This window comes from Laccaria bicolor, genomic scaffold (genome assembly GCF_000143565.1).
Source record: "Laccaria bicolor S238N-H82 LACBIscaffold_18 genomic scaffold, whole genome shotgun sequence".
Classification (NCBI taxonomy): domain Eukaryota; kingdom Fungi; phylum Basidiomycota; class Agaricomycetes; order Agaricales; family Hydnangiaceae; genus Laccaria; species Laccaria bicolor.
Window position 1 is genome coordinate 326,745 of NW_001889889.1, and position 19,272 is coordinate 346,016.

A 19,272-nucleotide genomic window follows, 5' to 3' on the forward strand; every position below is an offset into this window, starting at 1 on the left:
CACTATTTCGATATCTCTTAAATTCTTATGAATACGCTTCAGCATTTTGTAAAGTTTTATTCCGTATCTCGGGCTGTTGTTGGTACCGAAATCTATGGTAGGTGGCCCACCACCGATACTATGGGATCCAACAGCATACCAAATGTCCTCCCAATCATACAAACGTTTCCCGTTGACCTCCTCGAAATATTCCTCTTTTCCGTTCCCGCTCGACTTCCTCCGGTCATTCACCTGTCTGCGGAACCTCCCATGTCTTTATGCCTGTCTGCAAAAGTTGACGAGAGGTCGCTCTTGGCCTTCCTATGTTGTGGACCGCAATGTGTGTCGGTATGAATGCACTCCCCAGAAGGGTCCGGAGAAAACGAGTCAGTCCATCACGAACCCTTTCTCACCCTTCAAGCACAGCAGTCGTCGTTGGAGGTCGGACTAATCACGGCGTCCAACACTTTCATCGTTTCATTCGCTTATCGATTACGCCACCTCCGATTGGCAATTTCCAGCACTGGAGACTGTGGGATATAGTCGATGTCTATGATAAATGCACTGTTGTTTTCCCCATTCGTTTCCACGGAAGTCGTGGGTCATCTGCCTACGGGCGCTCCCCTTTCTTTCCCTCATACATTCTTGAACTTTTACGCTCACCTTCGACCACTCAAAATGACCGGAGCACAGGCTTTTCAAAATTCTCACGATTTCGCCATTATCGGCGGCACGTTCAACACAGCTAACACTGTGAGTGGAACAGTTAGATACTCACCCAGCAAGCTGATGGCGCTGGACCTCTTACAGATCAATATCTACGAGGACGAGGCTACGAAGGCTTTACAGGTCAATGCTTTTGTCTCTCAGGTTACAAACTTGCTCATCCATCTCATTTAGCTTAACATCGCATGGACCACCGAGAGAAAGGTGTACGATATACAATCTGAAATTAAGGTAACCATCAAATTTTACGACTGGGATGAGCACTAATCATCCTTCAGCTCGCGAAACTTGACCGTCTTCTCGCTCGTAAGGCGATCTACGACGCTGACTTGGGGGGTGGGGCGACGACAGTGACCCGTGAAGCATGCACCGAAGGAACTCGCGAGGAGATTTTAAAGGGGATAATCGAATGGGCTGACGATATCTCGCCGGACAGCCCGCCTGTCTTCTGGCTGACCGGCCAAGCCGGTTCTGGCAAGACGACCATCGCGTATACCATTGCCAAACACTTCGATGACCTTGAGGAGGCAAAACATACTAAACGGCACACCGTCTTGGGCGGAAACTTTCTCTGCTCCCGCCAATTTGTGGAGACAAGACGACAGATCCATGTTATTCCCACCCTTGTATACCAGCTTGCTTGGAAGTCGGGATCATACGCCCACGCCTTGCATGAAGCAGACAAGTTCGATTCGGTCGACAAGTTAACCAAGCAAATGAAGGACCTCCTTGTTGGCCCATGGCAGCAGTCCGAATCGCACCGTCATGTGGAGCTCCCACCCTACCTCATTGTCGTTGATGCATTGGATGAGATCGAGGACGATGGAGGGTCTGAGTTTCTTCAAAGCTTACTTGAGACAATCAACCAACGTCGCCTGCGTGGCCTCAAGTTTCTCGTCACGAGCCGACCAGATCCTCGTGTCGTCGAACTCTGCGAGACCTTCTTGTCCAAGGCAGTTTGCCGCCTGCAAGACGTGCCGATTGAGCGTGTAGGATCGGATATCACCCAGTACCTGCAGAGCAAGCTTCCGAACTTTGCAGGCAAGCCGGAACTGAAGACCATGGAACAGCTGGCAGGCGGTCTTTTTATTTCCGCCGCAACCATCGTCAGGTACTTGACGCCACGTCGAACGATGGCAGAATCTGAGCAACGTGACCTACTGAGCAGGCTGCATGATCAGCAATCATTTTCACCAAGCGGTGCACAGCAGCCATTGCTCATTGACAGGCTCTATCAACAAATCATGCATGGCGCCTTTTCTGACCTTGACGACACCATACACTGTTATTGTAATTTCCTGCAAAGGGTCTGCCATTGTCAACTTCCAAGGTTCCAAGATTGGCTGTGATTGGGCTGACTGTTACACACCCAACTAGACACAGTAGGATATTCATGTCCTATCATGCCAACTTCAATATCCAAATATGCAGATCTTAGGAATTCTATGACAGATCAATTTTCACTACTATCCTCATGTTTACATAGACAATTACTCATTGTTTTTATTGCTTGAACCACCTGCATTGCCTGCATGTCTTCTCTCCCTGCTCCACTGTCAACAAGTTATGGGCCAGCACAACATTGGTATAGAATTTTTCTTTTTACCACACATCACTGTGTCTTTACAAGTCCCCTAAAAGGCCTTTTCTTTCGAAAACAGCAGGGTGGTCAAATGATCAGTATGCATATAAAAAAAAAAAGGAATCAATCTTTTTAATCAGTTCACTGCCCTTGTGCTCCCCTGCTGTTTTCAAAAATAACTGCCAATTTAGATTCTGCTTGAATTATCAAATGCAAGTTCTCTTGGTGCTTGATCATAAGTCTAATACTGTAAACTAGAGAAAAACATGTTGGAGATAGAGGCTGCAGCTAGCTGGAATGCCAATCTTTCATTCTCTTTCTGGGAGAGAGTGGTATTTGATCAGAGGTAACTTGATAAGGGAATCCATCAGGTGTTGGGGTCAGGTAAAGGTGTAGTTATGCACTAGATACTTGGTTGGATGATGTCAAAGTAAACAATGAATTAGAGGTGGCACATCAGCAAGATGACATTTGGCTAGACAGGCTAGAAAGACTAGAAAACATTAGAGAACACTAGAGGTGCTAGAAATGCTAGTACTAGAAACTTTTTTTTCCCTAGTATGTCCTAGCATTTTCAGTTACCATTACTTTTTGTAGTCATTTTGTAGTCACTTTCTGGTCATTATGCAGAAGTATACCAAACATCTATTACCCATGAAAATTCTATGTACTGGACATAGATTGGTTATAATGCAAATTACAGGGATGGTAGATAATGCCAACAGGAAATCCAACAAAGGTCCTCCTGCACATACAAAATATCATATCCCTGCTGAAGTTTGTATGCCACCAGAACCTATTCCCAATATTGCCATGCCTGCAAAATTCCACTATTAATATTGTCCTTCCATTTTAACCACTTCAGGCTTGACTTACATCACATTAAGCTTGAAATTGAACTTGAACTGCACCCAGGCCCACGGGTACATGCAAGGCTCATGTCTACAACATTTTTGCTGCCTGACGTGCAGCATATGAGTAGGTGTATATTCATGAGTGTAATTGGTGAGAGGGCGAACTTTGTTCAAAATGTTCAAGTCGCAGTGCCTGGCCCTCAATCAATTAATCACATGATGTTGGGTCAACTATTCTCCATCATCTGACCTTTATGTCTAGTGTTCGCAGGTCCAGTCTACAGGACTGAAAATATACATAGGACCGAACTGGACTGAACCATGGTCCAGTCTTTTTCCAGTTGCAGTTGCCCACATTTGTAGTCAGTCCAGTTGCCAGTTGCCATGTTTTTGTAAATATTTAAAAAATGAAAAAGACTGGTTTAAACTAGTGTTGCCACAGCTCCGGCTCAGAGCCGGCTGAAGCCAGGAGCTGAGCCGAGTTTAGCTGAAGCCCAGCCAGAACTGCCAAGTGATGACTCCCACAACTCGGCTAATTCCAGCTCCAGCTAACAAGCCGGCTGGAGCTGGCTAAGCTGGTCATAAATAGTGATTGTCCAAGTTCATTTGTTCAGTCATCTCAAGCCTCACGGGTCTTGCAATAAGGTCAATAGTGACATAGTATACACCTTGCCATCAAGATATGTGTAAAATATACAATAAAAGTCTCTAAGGTATTTTATTGCCAGGTGTCTCAGGTCACTACCAGTTGATTAGTGGTGATTTTGACATCAACCTTTCTCAAAAGCATTGTTGATTTCAAAATTGAGCAGCCACAGATCTCTTCACCAAACTCCTTGATCCTAAACTGTGACCCCTTATGTGGGCTGGTAAACATGGTAATGACCTGGGATTTGCACTCTGGCCTTTCAGGTATCAAGTATGGAAATGGCACTTCCAACATTTTGAAAACTATCTGGACCTTGACCACATCTCTGACCACTCCCTTGAACTCCTCACATTTATCTCTGTGCTCGCCCTTATGGAAATTAGGCTTGGTGTTGATGAGACAAAGGCTCAGTCTCATGTTGGCGAAGCAGCCATCTCTGAGCCAATATGGAGAAGGGGCTGCCACAATTGTGTCAGTATCTATTGACTTTGAATCAGAAACATAAATCCCATCATTGCCATGGTGCAGGGTTTGTGAGCTTGGGTTCCAAGCTGGGGTCGTCAGGATATTTTCTGAGTTCGGAAGTGGAGTAGATGGCCCTGCAATGGCCAGAGTCTGTGCTAGGAAAGCAGTGGGATATGGGACTGAGGGTTGCAGATCTGGCAAGGAGTAACCAGGGAACAAAAAGCTTGCCAGAGTACCAGGCGGAGGCACTGGTTCAAGCGGGTAAGTAAAATCACTGAGAAGCTCTTGAGGCCTGGGGGGCTGAAGCCTTTTGTGGGCGCTGGAAGCTAATTAGCATTGATTTCAAAAAATAAGAGAAAGGGCTTGCATGATGTTTAGAGAACTGATGTCAAAAATTTGTGGGTGGAGGAGTGCCTCAAGCTCGACCAAGACCCTTTTTTCACCAACTGTGCTTTTTATTCTGCCTCAGTAACCTCTAAAATCCCCCTTGGTGACCATTACTTGTTTTCCTACAAGCTGACTGTTAGAGTCCCCCTTCATGACACACTTTTGCGCATCTGTGAAGGGAGCTTTCAAATCCAAGGACTCTGTTCCAAAGACAAAGGGGGAGGTGAAGAACTGGACAATCTTGGGGGATACCTCTACCTACAAGATGATGGAATGTTAGAAGATATATATATAATATAAAGCAAGACATTCACCTCTGTACCGGTCCTGTCATTAAAGACACACACATAGTCATCATCTCCATTCACTACCCAACCTGTAACACCTTCATGGTCTCCTGAAAGAATGCAGACTTCATCCCCTACTTTGAGATCTTTTCGAAGCGACGAAAAGGGTATGGTAGTTGTTACATCTTCCATCGTTAAAAAGACCATGGCTTCATTTTCTGTTATATCCTTGATTGTTCCAAAAGCCCCCTCGAATCCCTGTGAGTGATTTTCACCCCACCACCTATCCAAAGGATCCTGGGTGACATTCTCGCCATGGTGTGCTGTCAGATGTTGAGAGGAATGTCCAAGCAGGTACTAAAAAGTTCAAATTCCCTCAATGTTGGTACTACATCTTCTGCAGTGTACCAATCCGTGTCGATTTCTGAGAAATATGCATATCTGTCGGCATTGTACAATACTCTGCGGAATAAAGACAAGCTGTTGTGCTCTTGAAAGGCCCGACGAAACCATTGCTTCGCCAGTGTTGGATTGAAGAAGGCTTGGCAAGGCTGCCCTGGTGCTGAAGCTCTTCTATTTAGCTTGCGATCGGGCTTGTAGGCCGCTGTGAACTCGTTGTCTGTCTCATCATTTCTGTCCTCATATGCAATAAGCCAGCTTCCTTTGACTTTGGCAGCAGGTGTGTCATAATCAATGCGTGGTACCACAAGGAGGTTGATGAGTAAGGTGGAATAAGTGTGAATCCCATGGTGCAGTCAAATCCATGAATGAGGCTTTGGCCGAAAGGTATCTGGAACATTGAAGATGGAGGGGTTGGGATCAGGTATGTGGAAAGTCTTCAAGACCATCACATTGGGTATGCCATTACAGACTTGTTGAATCATCTCCTCTGAACCACCTTCAAAAAACACTCTACCAGGTAGAGCTTTCCAGCCAAAGACCGCTGGGGGTTGAAACTGCACAGGAAACCTAGGGTCGATGAGCCGCCAATGGACTTGACAGACTATCTGCTCCTCATATCCAGGCTAAGTAGAAAGTCATTACAAACATGAGCTTCAAAGATTGGATTAGTGTTACCTTGACAAGCACCACCCATAAAGACACCTTTCCAATATCTTGACCATCTTCTTCTGCAATATGTTGATGAGCCGTGACACACTTGAGAAAGCTTTCCCAAAACATGTCATCATTGGATGGCATCAACGCTTTGCGAAGAAGGTTGTGGTGTGCATCTCCTAAGATTAACTCATCAATGTCTTCATCGTCATTGATAAGATCACCTTGAAAAGAATTAGAAGTGTACTAACTATTATTACAATGTATGATACACACCTTCATTACCATCATTCTCATCATTGGTTTCTGCCTCTGATACTTCAGCTTCGAGATCTAGGAATTGAAGAACTGGCGGTGTCTATTGCGTGATTAGCTTGCTAAGAAATCTCACAAGAATAGAGAGAACTTGCATTGAGTTTTCTATGTTTCATTGGTCTCTCAGTGTATTTTGCTTCCCTGACAATTTCCTGGGATTTCTATTACATTAGAGTCATCTAGAATTCAGTTACTAGCACACACAAACATTTCTAAAAGCTATATTCTCTACAAACTACACAGATGGTGCACAAAGATGGGAAAGAAGCTTGAAATGGTTTGCAGGCTGTTTATCTTTCATTGACTTTAGGGCCAGTTGCTTTCCATCACATGGGCACTGCTGTTCGCTGAAAAGGACAGCCATGGCGGTGTTCCATCGTGGGCTGAATAAAAGAAGTTATTAATTTAGTTACAATGAGATACATAGGCATTGAAGGCATACCTGTTATCCTTGTTGTATTTGCCTGTATCAATGACAATATTCTACACATAATCAATGGGAGGGGGAACTTTGTGTGCTTTATTTGTGACAACACATTTTAATTATATAAGTACAACGATATAACATATAAACATAACTAACATATGAGAGGGTTTACATATGGCGGGGGGGTCTACATATGGGAGGCTAACTACATATGGGAGGGTCTACATACGAGGAGGGATGGGGGAGTGGAGAAGAAAGCAAAAGAAGTACGAAGGATGCTGAAGCACTATATATCCAGGGCACTTTAGGGCTGCTTTGATTTAGGGCAGGCATGGAATGTTAAGGGCAGGAAGCGGCCCTAAAGTGCCTCAGATATATAGTGCTGGAACGTTCTTTGCATTTCTTTTCCTTTCCCCATCCCTCCTTCCACCTTAGGTATAGTAGATACATTATAGTAGTTATGTCACGGTAGATACCCTGTAGCTATGCCCAGTAAATAGTGTTAGAATAGTTGAATGAGCTGTGAAAAGAAGTACAAGCCATGATAAAACATCCTGGTTAGTGTGTGTGGATACACAATGGATAGAGAAACATGGTCAGATACATGATGTGCCTGAACGCACAATCATTAATGTGTCTGGACACACAATGGATAATGTGCCTGGACACACAATGGGTGACACACCCAGATATATGATTGATAATTTGCCTGGATGCATGATGCCTGGTGGATAATGTGCATTCATCCGTGGACCCAAAGCCTTGGTATGGGATTGGAATACTCTATGATTGCTATGGGTCTATCGATCATGCCAAAGAAGCCTTCTCTTGTGTTCTTCATTATGGATCAAGGTCAGCCTTACTCCATCGTTTGACATTTTAGGCTGTAAAGCCTCAAGTTAGTTATCTGTAACGCCTTAGTAGATGAGACATTCGATTGAATTAACTGTTACATTAATCATGATAGAAACATGCACTATCAGCATGTGAGGTGCTATGGTTCTGTATAAAATACCAAACAATATCTCTATCCCTGTAAATCACCCAGCTTCATAATGGCCTGAGGTAGAGGCAGAAAACCGACACAGCAGCCAGCACCTCCTCATGCAGCTGGCTGTAGAGCAGTGCCAGTCAACTTTCATGAAGATCCCAGTTCTGGAGAAGAATTCGACTTCACTCCCTTGGACAATCATTCTGCCAAGGACTTTACACTCCCCCACATACTCCAGTTGGACTCCACCTGGAGTCTGCCAGAGTCCATCTGGACTCTGGGTGTCTATACATCATTTTTTCTTTAGTGGTAATCCCCCAAATGTTAGTCTAGAATGAGCCTGGAGTCCACCTGGAGTCCAGCTGCCTCCAGGTGGATCCATATGGACAGAGTGGACTCCAGCTCAGAACACATACTTAACCAGCTGGACTCCAGATGGAGTCTGTTATTATTATTATTATTATAACACCAGAAAAAAAGAATGCCATACCTGGGATTTGAACACTCAACCTTATAGACAGATATTTGTTAGCAGCAACATGCACAATAAACCACTAGACCATAAAGGCTTAAATATTCATAGGAAATATACCCACCATATACCCCCGGTCTCAGCACTTTCGGCATGCTGAGCAAACATTGTTTGTTGATACTCCACATTGCCACATCACCCATCTTTCTTCCTCCCACCACATCCCACTGTCACCCACCACATCCCACCGCCTCTGCACCTCGTTCAACAACCCACCCCACCACGTATGCCTCCCAAAGCGAAGAAGGCCGCCCCAGCTGAGTCACAGAAACACCAGGTGTTAAACGCGGACGAGCAACCAGTGAAACGAAGCCATTGCAGGCAGCAGAACAACGATGAGGACGAGGACGATAACCAAGAAGACCCTGCTGCCGCCGATGAATAGGCTGATCATGAGGACCAGGCCACAAAGACAAAAGGAAGGGGAGGAAGGGGGGGGCAATCGAGGGCGAGCCACCACACAGTATGTATGCCCATTATCGATGACAATCGTCATCGATGATTGCCATTGATTAGGCACAATCTCCACCCCCAATCACCTCCACTCACCACTACAACAGAAAAGCACCAGCTCAAAAGTGCATACACCCGTTGTCGGGTGGCAATCGTCATCGATGATTGCCATCGATTAGGCACAATCTTCACCTCACCTCACCACCACTAACACATACCACAGGAAGACTGCCCAGGACCGCAATCGAGAGGATGCCAGGCTCAAATCGCTGCCCAGGTCCAAGCAAATGCTGTGCATATTCCCTGACCCCCTCCCCTCGTTTCTTTTTTCATTTCATTCTTTAGTGCCAAGCACGTACTGGCTGATAGCAACATCAGCGTCGCTCCTCCACGCCACTCCCTTCGACATGTTAACCCCACACCCAGCCAACCCACACCCATTGACAACGCCACCTCTGCACCTGCCACTCAACGCCGCCGAGCCACCAAACCCCAGGCTAACAAAACTGACAACAGGAGGCACCCCCCCAATGAAGATGAGAGCCATGACACCAATGCCAAGGAGCAGAACAAGGACCCCGAGCAGGCCGAAACCAACGAAGATGAGAAACAAAACGACGAAGACAAGGAGCCAAATGATGAAGACAAGGAGCCAAATGACGAAGACAAGGAGTCAAACAACGACAACCAGCACACCAAGCAAGACAACCAACAGGACAACACCAAGGTGAACAATGAGCAGGACACAAACCCCAACCCCAACCTCGACACCAAGACCACCTGTCAGCATGCCATGCACGCCACTGCCAACAACATCACTAACACCACCGCCGCCACACGTATATCTTCAACAGGCATTTAATACACAAGTATGCATTATGAATTTTTATTAACTTTAATTTGGTTTGACTGACTCAATTTTAGGCATGTGAACAATTGAATTCTTGGCTTGGAGGATTTGAGTCCATTCTCAAATGAATGAAAACAGGAAATTTTGATTGGTTTTTGCATACCATGCTTTTCTATCACACTCAGAATGTTATTCAAAAGCAAGGACAGCATGAAGAACCTCACCAAATCATTGAAATTAATGATGAAGATGATGACAGTGGAGAAGCTATTATAATGTGGAGGATGATGACTGAAGTAGTGTATTATATAGTTTTGAAAGCAATGTTTTTTATTGAACTGCACATAAACATGGTTTGTTATTCAAATTCCACAACATTCCTTGAGAGAGTCCAGACAGAGTCTATGCAGACTCCAGATGGACTCCAGCTTGATGATCCAAAAAATATACATTTGGTTCTATTTGAGGTAGACTCCACCTGGACTGAATGGAGTCCAGGTGGAGTCCAACCGGAGTGTGTGTGGGAGTGTAAAGTACACTCCACTTCAACCTAGTGTTGCTGCGGCTCGGCTAGCCAAGAGCTGGCTTATGTAAGCCAGCTAAATTTCCTTAAGTGGCTCAGCTCAGCTTTTAGCTGACCCAAAGCTGGCTCAAGCTGGCAGAATATGTTTTAAACAAGCTCTAGATCATAAGAAATGATGGAAATTTGACTGACCTAGGGTACTCACTCCCCAAAACAGAAAATGCAACATATCTCTGGAACGCGGACACGCAAACCTCTCATCTCTTCAGGACCTTCAAACTACACTAGAATATGTTTTAAACGAGCCCTAGATCATAAGAAATGATGGAAATTTGACTGACCTAAGGTACTTGCTCCCCAAAACAGAAAATGGAAGATATTTCCGGAACGCGGACATGCAAACCTCTCGTCTCTTCGGGACCTTCAAACAACACTAGAATATGTTTTAAACGAGCCCTAAATCATAAGAAACGATGGAAACTTGACTGACCTAAGGTACTTGCTCCCCAAAACAGAAAATGGAAGATATTTCCGGAACGCGGACATGCAAACCTCTCGTCTCTTCGGGACCTTCAAACAACACTAGAATATGTTTTAAACGAGCCCTAAATCATAAGAAACGATGGAAACTTGACTGACCTAAGGTACTTGCTCCCCAAAACAGAGAATGGAAGATATCTCCAGAACGCGGACATGCAAACCTCTCGTCTCTTCAGGACCTTTAAACTACACTAGAATATGTTGTAAAAGAGCCTTTAATGAAGGATGATGATGGAGAACTCACAAAGATAGAGTACACCCTCATGATGAATCATGAAACTTAGCATGACAGATATCTCAAAAGTATGACAGAAGATGCCTCTTGTCTCTTCAGGCCCTGAAATTGACATCAAATAGCTGGTAATCAACACTTATTTGGTAGAAAACGGTACAGAACTGACGAAGATACAATATAGCCTCATGGTGACTATCCAGCACCTATTACATGTTTCTTAGGGCTATTATTGGGCTATTCTGGTGCCCAGTCTTAACTTATACTATGTGGAACTCGTTTACAATTGATGTGGTACACTACTTAAGTTTACGGTTACAGCTGTTTGCAAAAAGGTTGACAATAACGTGATTTGTGGGAAAGAAAAGAAGAGGTGACCTAAGATTAGGGTTACACCAAATCTTGCCTTCTCCACCATGCCGTTCCGCAAAATATCGCGTGATCTCAAGCTAGCGGCTGTAAGGCTTTATGAGGGCGACCATCTACCTCTTGACGACATTCTGGACTGCCTCAGGATGTCCAAAAGCACGTTCTATCGTGTCCTGTCTCTGTGGAACACAACTGGCGACATTGTTCAGCACACTTTCGGTATTCGTGGCCGCCCTCGGATTCTTCACTTTGATGATGTCAACTACTTGAAACAGCTTGTAAAGGCTCGTCCTGACTGGTTCCTGGATGAACTTCTGTCACTCTTGGAGATGAACAGGTTCATTTCGGCCCACTATACCACCATTCATCGGGAACTTGTTCGTGCAAACGTTTCTACCAAAAAGTTGAAGATGATCACAGCGGAAAGAAACGAGAACTTACAGGCAGACTTCATTCGACACATGGCCCAATATGAACCTGAACAACTCGGCTTTCTTGATGAATATTCAAAGGATGAGAGGACCTCTAGCCGGCGATGCGGACGATCGAGGAAAGGCACGCACATGGTGAAGAAAGGTGTATTCGTTCGCGGGCGACATTTTTCTGTTGAAGGACTACTCACGCTAGATGGGATGGTCTCAAACACCATTGTCAAGGGCTCTATGACTCATGTGCGTTTCCTCCAATACCTGGAGCTCGAAGTGGTGTTGTATTGTTATTTCTCCATATATATGTGTCACTAACCTTGCTTTCAATGGGAGTTGCCATTATCCTCACCATTCCCTGGTGTTCTTAGTGTGTTTGTGATGGACAACGCTCGAATCCATCACGGAGCAGAAATCCTCGAGCTGGCCGAACTGTATGGTAAGTCTGTTGATTTTTATTCAATGATCAGGGCTCATTTTTGCCCTGTAGGCATTCGAATTGAGTTTCTACCGCCCTATTCACCGGATCTCAATCCCATCAAGGAAGCCTTCTCAAAGGTCAAAGCCTTCCTCCGTCATCATCAAGCACTCTTGGTACGCAAAGGCGACGGGATGTTGTTTGATTTGATGGAAATCACGGAGGTTGTAACTGCTTCAGATGCTGTTGGTTACTTTCTGCATGCTGGGTATTTCTGAATGAACTGTATGGATTGAAGCACTTTGTAACGACAGGAAGGGATAGAATGCAATGAAATGTTATTTATTTTTTACTTGACGCCCACTCCAGCACTGCTTCCTTCAAGTCCACAATCTCCCCTGGCTTGAAACCCAACTCCTGTAGCTCGCTAGCCTCCATATGCGCAAATGCCTGTGTTCCTGAGTATTTATTGTCGTCCAGTCAACGGAAAATGTCTTGAGAGAGTGCGAAAATGCTGCAAAACTGCTCCATGCTCATCCGCGGCCCAGTGGTGTGGGTAGAAGGAATGAGGCCAGTCATTTGTGATGCTGGCGCAAGTGGTCGAGGGTGTTGGTAGGGATTGAACATGTCATTCGGTAGCACGACATTGACGACCAGAGCTGCTTGTGGCAGAGGCAGAGCTTTTTCTTTGCTGATCGCATTGAGGCGGGCTTGTAACAGAGGCGACTTCGATACAGCTGTGTGAGATGAGTCTGGATCAAAAAGGAGGATATTCGGCAGCTTTTCCATGCTGGCCAAATCGTCACTGCGGAGCTAGAATGAAATATGAGCAATAGATGTGAATATCAGGATGGAAACGTACGATTGCTGCCGCCCACTTCTCGAAATGACCGTGCCCGAGAGGGAAATGCGGCCCTTCTGCAGGTATGAAGCAAAAATCTGATTTACAGGATGTAACATTGCATTCCCATTGTTCTCTGAGAGCGCGTATCTTGCCATTGATTGTGAAATTGGTGGGGAGAATATCTGACTCTCGTGGCACCTAGCAAATGGTAAGGGAAGCGCTGTCGCTTCTTCCGATAAATCAAAACATTGATGGAACAATACATACCCTACTCTTCTTCTTCTTTTCAGCAGGACCCTTGAGTTCGGGACGACCATCGTCTTGGGCAGGAGCTGCAGGAGCAGCTATATTTTCTTTTCTGGGCTCCTGCAAATGATATTCATCGTGCAACCACATAAATACAAATTCACGATTCACGTACCAAGTTTGGGGCGCGACTAGTCAACAAGACCTTGACAGTGGGATTCTTTTTCATTTTCGAAGCATTGGTAAGGAGATGAGCATAGTCAGCAGCAGAGGAGAGGGAAAGTGCAATTGGAACATGACGAGCAATAGAAAAAGTCACACTAAAGGAATTATCATCAACAACAGGTTGATTTGGAAAAAGTTGATCGCAGGCCTTGATTTTCATGTGGGTGTAGAAGTCTTCCCAAGCGATATCATCACCAAGAATAAGGTAGCCCACCTTGGGATCACGACGAGTGAGATCTTCAGCCGAAAAGAAGAGCAGGTTGTAGTTTATCTTTGTAGTTGGGCGCGAAGGAGCGATTGGTGGGTTTCCAGCATCAGTGTTGAAGAAGACTCCACGTGACCTACTCTATTTACGCGTACGCTTTTATTTATCCCCTCTCGATCTTTTTTCCTTTACTTTTACCTCCGTTATTTACCAGTCTTTACATCAAGCCACCCGATCGTTCTTTTTCCTATATATACGAAAAACCTTATTTCTTCTCACCTCAGTCGTCACCACATTAGTGTCTGACTCTGAGGTGAGTATTATTCCTATTTACATTCACTTACTTAGACCCTAACGCTACCCAGTTCTTTGTACGTCAACAGGTAGCTAATATATAAAGTCGTCAGACACTAATGAGTTCTTTGTACGTCAACAGGTTATGGGCCCTGTTGCGTTCTAACAAGAAGAACTATCAGACACCTACCCGCTTTACTACACAAAATCCGACTCGTAAAGCCCACTTTACACACCCACAAAATATGTCATCAGCCAACGCCAACGCCCCTATTTTTCCAGACACGGAAAAGTCTGATGGTACAAACTTCGCTGCTTTCGAGACGCTTATTATTATTGCGGCCACCAGTCGTGGTGTTCTAGGATATCTACAGGGAACCATTGCCAATCCCGCTCCCTACCAGGAATCCAACACCCTGAACTACACGCCGACCACACCGAATATCCCACTCCCGGATGACCCTACCCCATGGTATTCCACTACCCCTTCTGGGGCCGAATGGGAAATGCGTGACGCTTGGGCGCGTGCGCTACTCCTCTACAACACCAAAAATGCAATCGGGCTCGGACTTAAATTAGATGGAACAGCCGCAGAAGCATGGAAGTCACTCACTTCACAATACAAAATTTCCTCCGACCTCGCCGCCGTCACCGCACAGCGCGATCTTCGTAACACCACCTTTGCTGATGGAAACGACTTCCCTACTCACATCTCCAACCTCCGAACCAAGTGGGCAACTGCAAACAATGCTGGCGCAAAAATTACGGACACTGACTTCCGCATGATCATGCTGTCGTCACTTCCCGAATCATGGGACAGCGTCGTTGGGACCCTCTATGACGCAAAATCATCCGCGGAAGTCATCAGCCGCTTGACGATCCACTGGAACCGAATCGACCGTTCCAAGTCTGTCACCAACCCCGCTACGGTCGTAACAGCTCTGCAAACTGACGCGAGACGACCACGAAGCCAGCTTCAGTGTACAAACACAAATTGTGGACGTCGGGGACATACCATTGCCAACTGCTATTGGCGTGGTGGGGGAAAGGAGGGACAATTTCCTGCAGGTTTCGGACAACGCGGAGGGGCACACCCATCTCTACCCCAAAACAATACCCCAACTGGGAACACTTCGTCAGTAACAGCGGCCCTCACAGATGCCTCATCTTCCTCCGAATTGACCCTCGCACTCGTATCCAATTTGGGACCTGACTACAAAGAGACGCCCCAGGCGGACGTCTCGAAGATCACACATGCGTTAACAGTTATGACGACGCAAGGCGAACGAGAAGTACCAACCTATGCGGACTCAGCGGCGAACAAGCACTGCTTTGTCAACCGCTCGGCATTCTCCACATACCACACACTATCTCGGCCTGACGAAGGCCAATCTGCAAACAGAGGAGGTCAATTCCGTATCGTCGGGCATGGTACAGTCACCCAGACCATCATATCCGGACCATTGAGGACCACAATCACCTTCACACATGCAGTACACACCCCTGACCTCATCACTAACCTCATATCAATTAGCAAGCTCGATGATGCGAAGTGTTGGGCACTTTTTGGTGGAGGGGGTGTGACATTCTATGACATCCACGAAGGTCAGAAGAGAACCCTAATGAGGGGCACTGGAAATAGCGGGATGTACCTGCTAAATGTGGCACCTCGACCTTCCACCACTCAGGCTCTCGTAGCACGCTCCCTAAATAAACCCACAAACCTCGAAGTCTGGCATCGGCGTTTCGGACATGCGGGCGTTCGTTCGATCGTCGACATGGCCAAGAAAGATCTGGTCGACGGACTCATGATCACGGGGGATACTGGGCTTGAGGGAAAATGTGAGGACTGTATCTATGGGAAGCAGACGACGCGCCCGTATGACGAAGTGGTGGAGCCTGAAAAAGATGTGCTGGAACGGGTGTATATTGACTTGTGGGGACCAGCTCGAGTACGATCTGTTGGGGGAGCAGAGTATATGATGGCATTCAACGATGGAGGGTCCTCTTACCGCGTGGGCTATTTCCTCTCCTCAAAATCCAGCGACGTGACCCTAAGCGCCTTCGCCGAGTTCCATGTGAAGGCAGAACGAGAGACGGGGAAAACATTAATACGGATAAGGGTGGATATGGGGACTGAGTTCTTCAACGAGAAGTGGAGGGAATACACGTCGAAACACGGCATCACTGTGGAGTTTAGCGCTCCCTATGCCCACGGTCAAAATGGGGTGGCAGAACGTGGGATGCGACTTATCATGGAAGGTGTACGTTGCCTTATCGCAGATTCCGGACTACCCCCATCCCTATGGGCTGATGCCGCCGCCTTCACAATCTACACCCGGAACTTGATCCCCTCTGCTCGCCATCCCAACATTATCCCTGCTGAAAAGTGGACAAAAACACGCCAGGATGTGTCGCATCTCCAGCCATTTGGGAGCACGGCATACGCCAAGATCCCAGAGGAAATAGGCACGTCGAAACTAGCGCCTCGATCGATCAAGTACGTTTTGATAGGGTACTTCGGGCGCGGCACCTATAAACTTTGGGATCGGGCATCAGGCACGACGATCAAAAGCAGGGACGTCATTTTTGAGGAAGGACATGGCCATCGCACTATCTCCTACGACGATATGCCCCCTCTTGTGGTCATCGACGACGACGACGACGATGACCCCGTACCCACCAAAGTAAACTCATCTGCCACTGGGATTGTCCTGCCTGCTAAACCACTTGCCCCACGCCCACGTATCACCGATCCACCTCTCCACCCTCAGTCCACGCCCAATGTGACGCCCATCACAACTCCTCAGACCACACCAACAACGCCTGTACCTGTACCACCTCACCGCTCTGCACGTCTGGCTACTCTAGGCACTGGCACGCCCACGGACACGACAGCGCTCATGACAGCCCTCCCCGACTCACAATTACCACGGAGTTACTGGGAGGCCATAAAACAGCCGGACTTATGGCTACCAGCGATGGAAACAGAGTGGCAAACATTGAACGACAGGGGTGCCTTTGAACTGGTCGACAAACCTCACGACGCGCATGTTATTGACTCAATGTGGGTCTACGCCAACAAATACGACGCCAAAGGGGAAATCATCCGGCGCAAGGCACGCCTGGTGGCCAAAGGATACACTCAGATACCTGGCCTCGACTACGACCAGACTTACGCCTCTGTGGTTCGTTTGGAATCATTCCGCATTGTCGCAGCCATCGCCGCTGCCCTCGACCTTCACATCTGGCAAGTCGACATCGTGGGCGCATACTTATACAGTACCAACAAGTTCACTACCTACATGCGTCAACCCCCCGGTTTTGTCGCCCAGGGGGAGGAGAACAAGGTACTCCGGGTCATCAAAACCTTGTATGGGATGATGCAAGGTGGATACGACTTCCAAAATGAAATGTCGAGCGCATATGGGTCTTTGGGGTACTACAAGTCACTTGCAGATCCCTGTGTACATTCTCGCGTCATTGGAAACGAATTCACCCTCACCAGCACGTACACAGACGACATATTCGGCGCATCGTCCACAAAGGAAGGGGCAGAGAAGGCGAAGAAAGAAGTAGAGGCGTGTTTTGAGATAAAAGATGTGGGGGAGCTTGGGTACATTTTGGGAATACATGTCGAAAGGGATGAGACCACGGGTACGATCTCACTTTCTCAAGAAGCTTACCTTCGACGCGTCCTAGAACGCTTCGGCATGCTACAGTGCAACGCCAAAGCCACTCCACTTCCCTCAGGCATCGACCTCTCTGACTCTGACTCCCCCAAAACGGATGAAGACCACCACTACATGAAGGATAAGCCATACCGCGAAGCCCTCGGTTCCTGCATGTGGGCCCAGGTTGCGACACGTCCCGACATCGCTTTCGCCCTCAGCGTATTATCACGTTTCCAGGCTAACCCCGGACCAGCCCACTGGAAGGCAATGCTCCACTTACTCGCTTACCTCAAGGGAACCCTCACTTACAAGATCACGTACCATAGGGGAGGTAGCCTCGACCCGATTGGCTTCATCGATGCGGACTACGCTGGGGATACGGACACGCGCCGATCCACTTCTGGATACCTCTTCACCGTCGCCGGCGGACCCGTATCATGGAGCTCAAAGCGACAAGCGACCGTCGCCCTATCTACTACAGAAGCGGAATACATGGCTCTCACACACGCTGCACAACAAGCGCTTTGGATGTACTCATTCATGTCCGAAGTAGGCTTGAAGCGCGAATTCCCAGCTATCCTCCACGGGGACAACGCCGCTTCGATCGCCCTCACCCTTAATACGAAAGGACACGCACACACAAAACATATCGACATCCGGCATCATTACATTAGGGAGCGCGTAGCGGAAGGGGAGATTGGGCTTGTTCAAATCCCGTCCGAAGAAAACCTCGCCGACATTTTCACCAAGCCACTCCCCCGCGTTGCACATCAAAAGCTCGTACGAGCACTCAAACTCGACACTTAGAGGTCCCTTGTCGTCTGGGGGAGTGTTGAAGAAGACTCCACGTGACCTACTCTATTTACGCGTACGCTTTTATTTATCCCCTCTCGATCTTTTTTCCTTTACTTTTACCTCCGTTATTTACCAGTCTTTACATCAAGCCACCCGATCGTTCTTTTTCCTATATATACGAAAAACCTTATTTCTTCTCACCTCAGTCGTCACCACATTAGTGTCTGACTCTGAGGTGAGTATTATTCCTATTTACATTCACTTACTTAGACCCTAACGCTACCCAGTTCTTTGTACGTCAACAGGTAGCTAATATATAAAGTCGTCACCACATTAGTGTCTGACTCTGAGTTCTTTGTACGTCAACAATCAGATCTTTGCTCAGCAGTCTTCTTTGCCTTTTCTAAGGGAGGTTCAGCTCATGACACAATATGGAAGTATATGCATGGACAGACTTTTTGGCATAGCGGCGTTGTTCGAAGCTTTTGCGCATTTTCATGGAACTGCAATTGGGACCTCTTCAACAGAGTCGGAATCACTGCCTTCATCACCAGCCTCAGGGTTGCTCTCATCAGCTGCATTCGCGATCTCCTCCTCGTCGTCGCTGTCGGAGTTACGGTTGGTAGTGCTATCTGATTCTTCTTCCTCTCTCAGGGCAGCTAAGACTGCTGAAGTTGGTTTCGGAGCAATGTTGGGATGTTTAGTTTGTTGTGGACGTGTATCAGTGGGAGCAGGTAAAGTTTTAGTGGATTTCTTGGGAGCCATGGTACTAGAACAAACGGAAAGCGATGGGGAGCAGGAAATTGCACTCAAATTGGACTAACCCTAATCTAGGGTCACCTCTTCTTTTCTTTCCCACAAATCACGTTATTGTCAACCTTTTTGAAAAGTGCTGCAAACATAAATTGGGGGAGAAGAGGAGAGGGGGG

The 19,272-nt window shown here is 46.8% G+C and overlaps 5 protein-coding genes across 5 annotated transcripts; 1 reads left to right on the forward strand and 4 right to left on the reverse strand.

Moving 5' to 3' along the window:
- Window positions 1–4,720: 4,720 nt before the first annotated feature.
- On the reverse strand, window positions 4,721–5,121 carry LACBIDRAFT_300024 (uncharacterized protein; the record flags this gene model as incomplete). Its single annotated transcript, XM_001882868.1, has 2 exons — window positions 4,721–4,900; window positions 4,957–5,121. 2 exons carry the CDS (start codon window positions 5,119–5,121, stop codon window positions 4,721–4,723), a joined length of 345 nt encoding a protein of 114 aa, XP_001882903.1.
- Window positions 5,122–5,684: 563 nt separating this feature from the next.
- LACBIDRAFT_300025 (uncharacterized protein) lies at window positions 5,685–6,416 on the reverse strand (the record flags this gene model as incomplete). Its single annotated transcript, XM_001882869.1, has 4 exons — window positions 5,685–5,954; window positions 6,007–6,209; window positions 6,262–6,343; window positions 6,396–6,416. The coding sequence occupies 4 exons, from the start codon at window positions 6,414–6,416 to the stop codon at window positions 5,685–5,687; spliced, it is 576 nt and encodes a 191-aa protein (XP_001882904.1).
- Window positions 6,417–8,585: 2,169 nt separating this feature from the next.
- LACBIDRAFT_328754 (uncharacterized protein) lies at window positions 8,586–9,635 on the forward strand (the record flags this gene model as incomplete). The annotated part of the gene is made up of 3 exons (XM_001882750.1): window positions 8,586–8,713; window positions 9,049–9,542; window positions 9,628–9,635. The coding sequence occupies 3 exons, from the start codon at window positions 8,586–8,588 to the stop codon at window positions 9,633–9,635; spliced, it is 630 nt and encodes a 209-aa protein (XP_001882785.1).
- Window positions 9,636–10,183: 548 nt separating this feature from the next.
- Window positions 10,184–10,881, reverse strand: LACBIDRAFT_328755 (uncharacterized protein; the record flags this gene model as incomplete). The annotated part of the gene is made up of 6 exons (XM_001882870.1): window positions 10,184–10,208; window positions 10,282–10,348; window positions 10,480–10,509; window positions 10,567–10,646; window positions 10,716–10,807; window positions 10,861–10,881. The coding sequence occupies 6 exons, from the start codon at window positions 10,879–10,881 to the stop codon at window positions 10,184–10,186; spliced, it is 315 nt and encodes a 104-aa protein (XP_001882905.1).
- A 1,659-nt stretch (window positions 10,882–12,540) lies between these two features.
- LACBIDRAFT_300030 (uncharacterized protein) lies at window positions 12,541–13,535 on the reverse strand (the record flags this gene model as incomplete). Its single annotated transcript, XM_001882871.1, has 4 exons — window positions 12,541–12,873; window positions 12,923–13,102; window positions 13,172–13,270; window positions 13,326–13,535. 4 exons carry the CDS (start codon window positions 13,533–13,535, stop codon window positions 12,541–12,543), a joined length of 822 nt encoding a protein of 273 aa, XP_001882906.1.
- Between the last annotated feature and the right edge of the window lie 5,737 nt (window positions 13,536–19,272).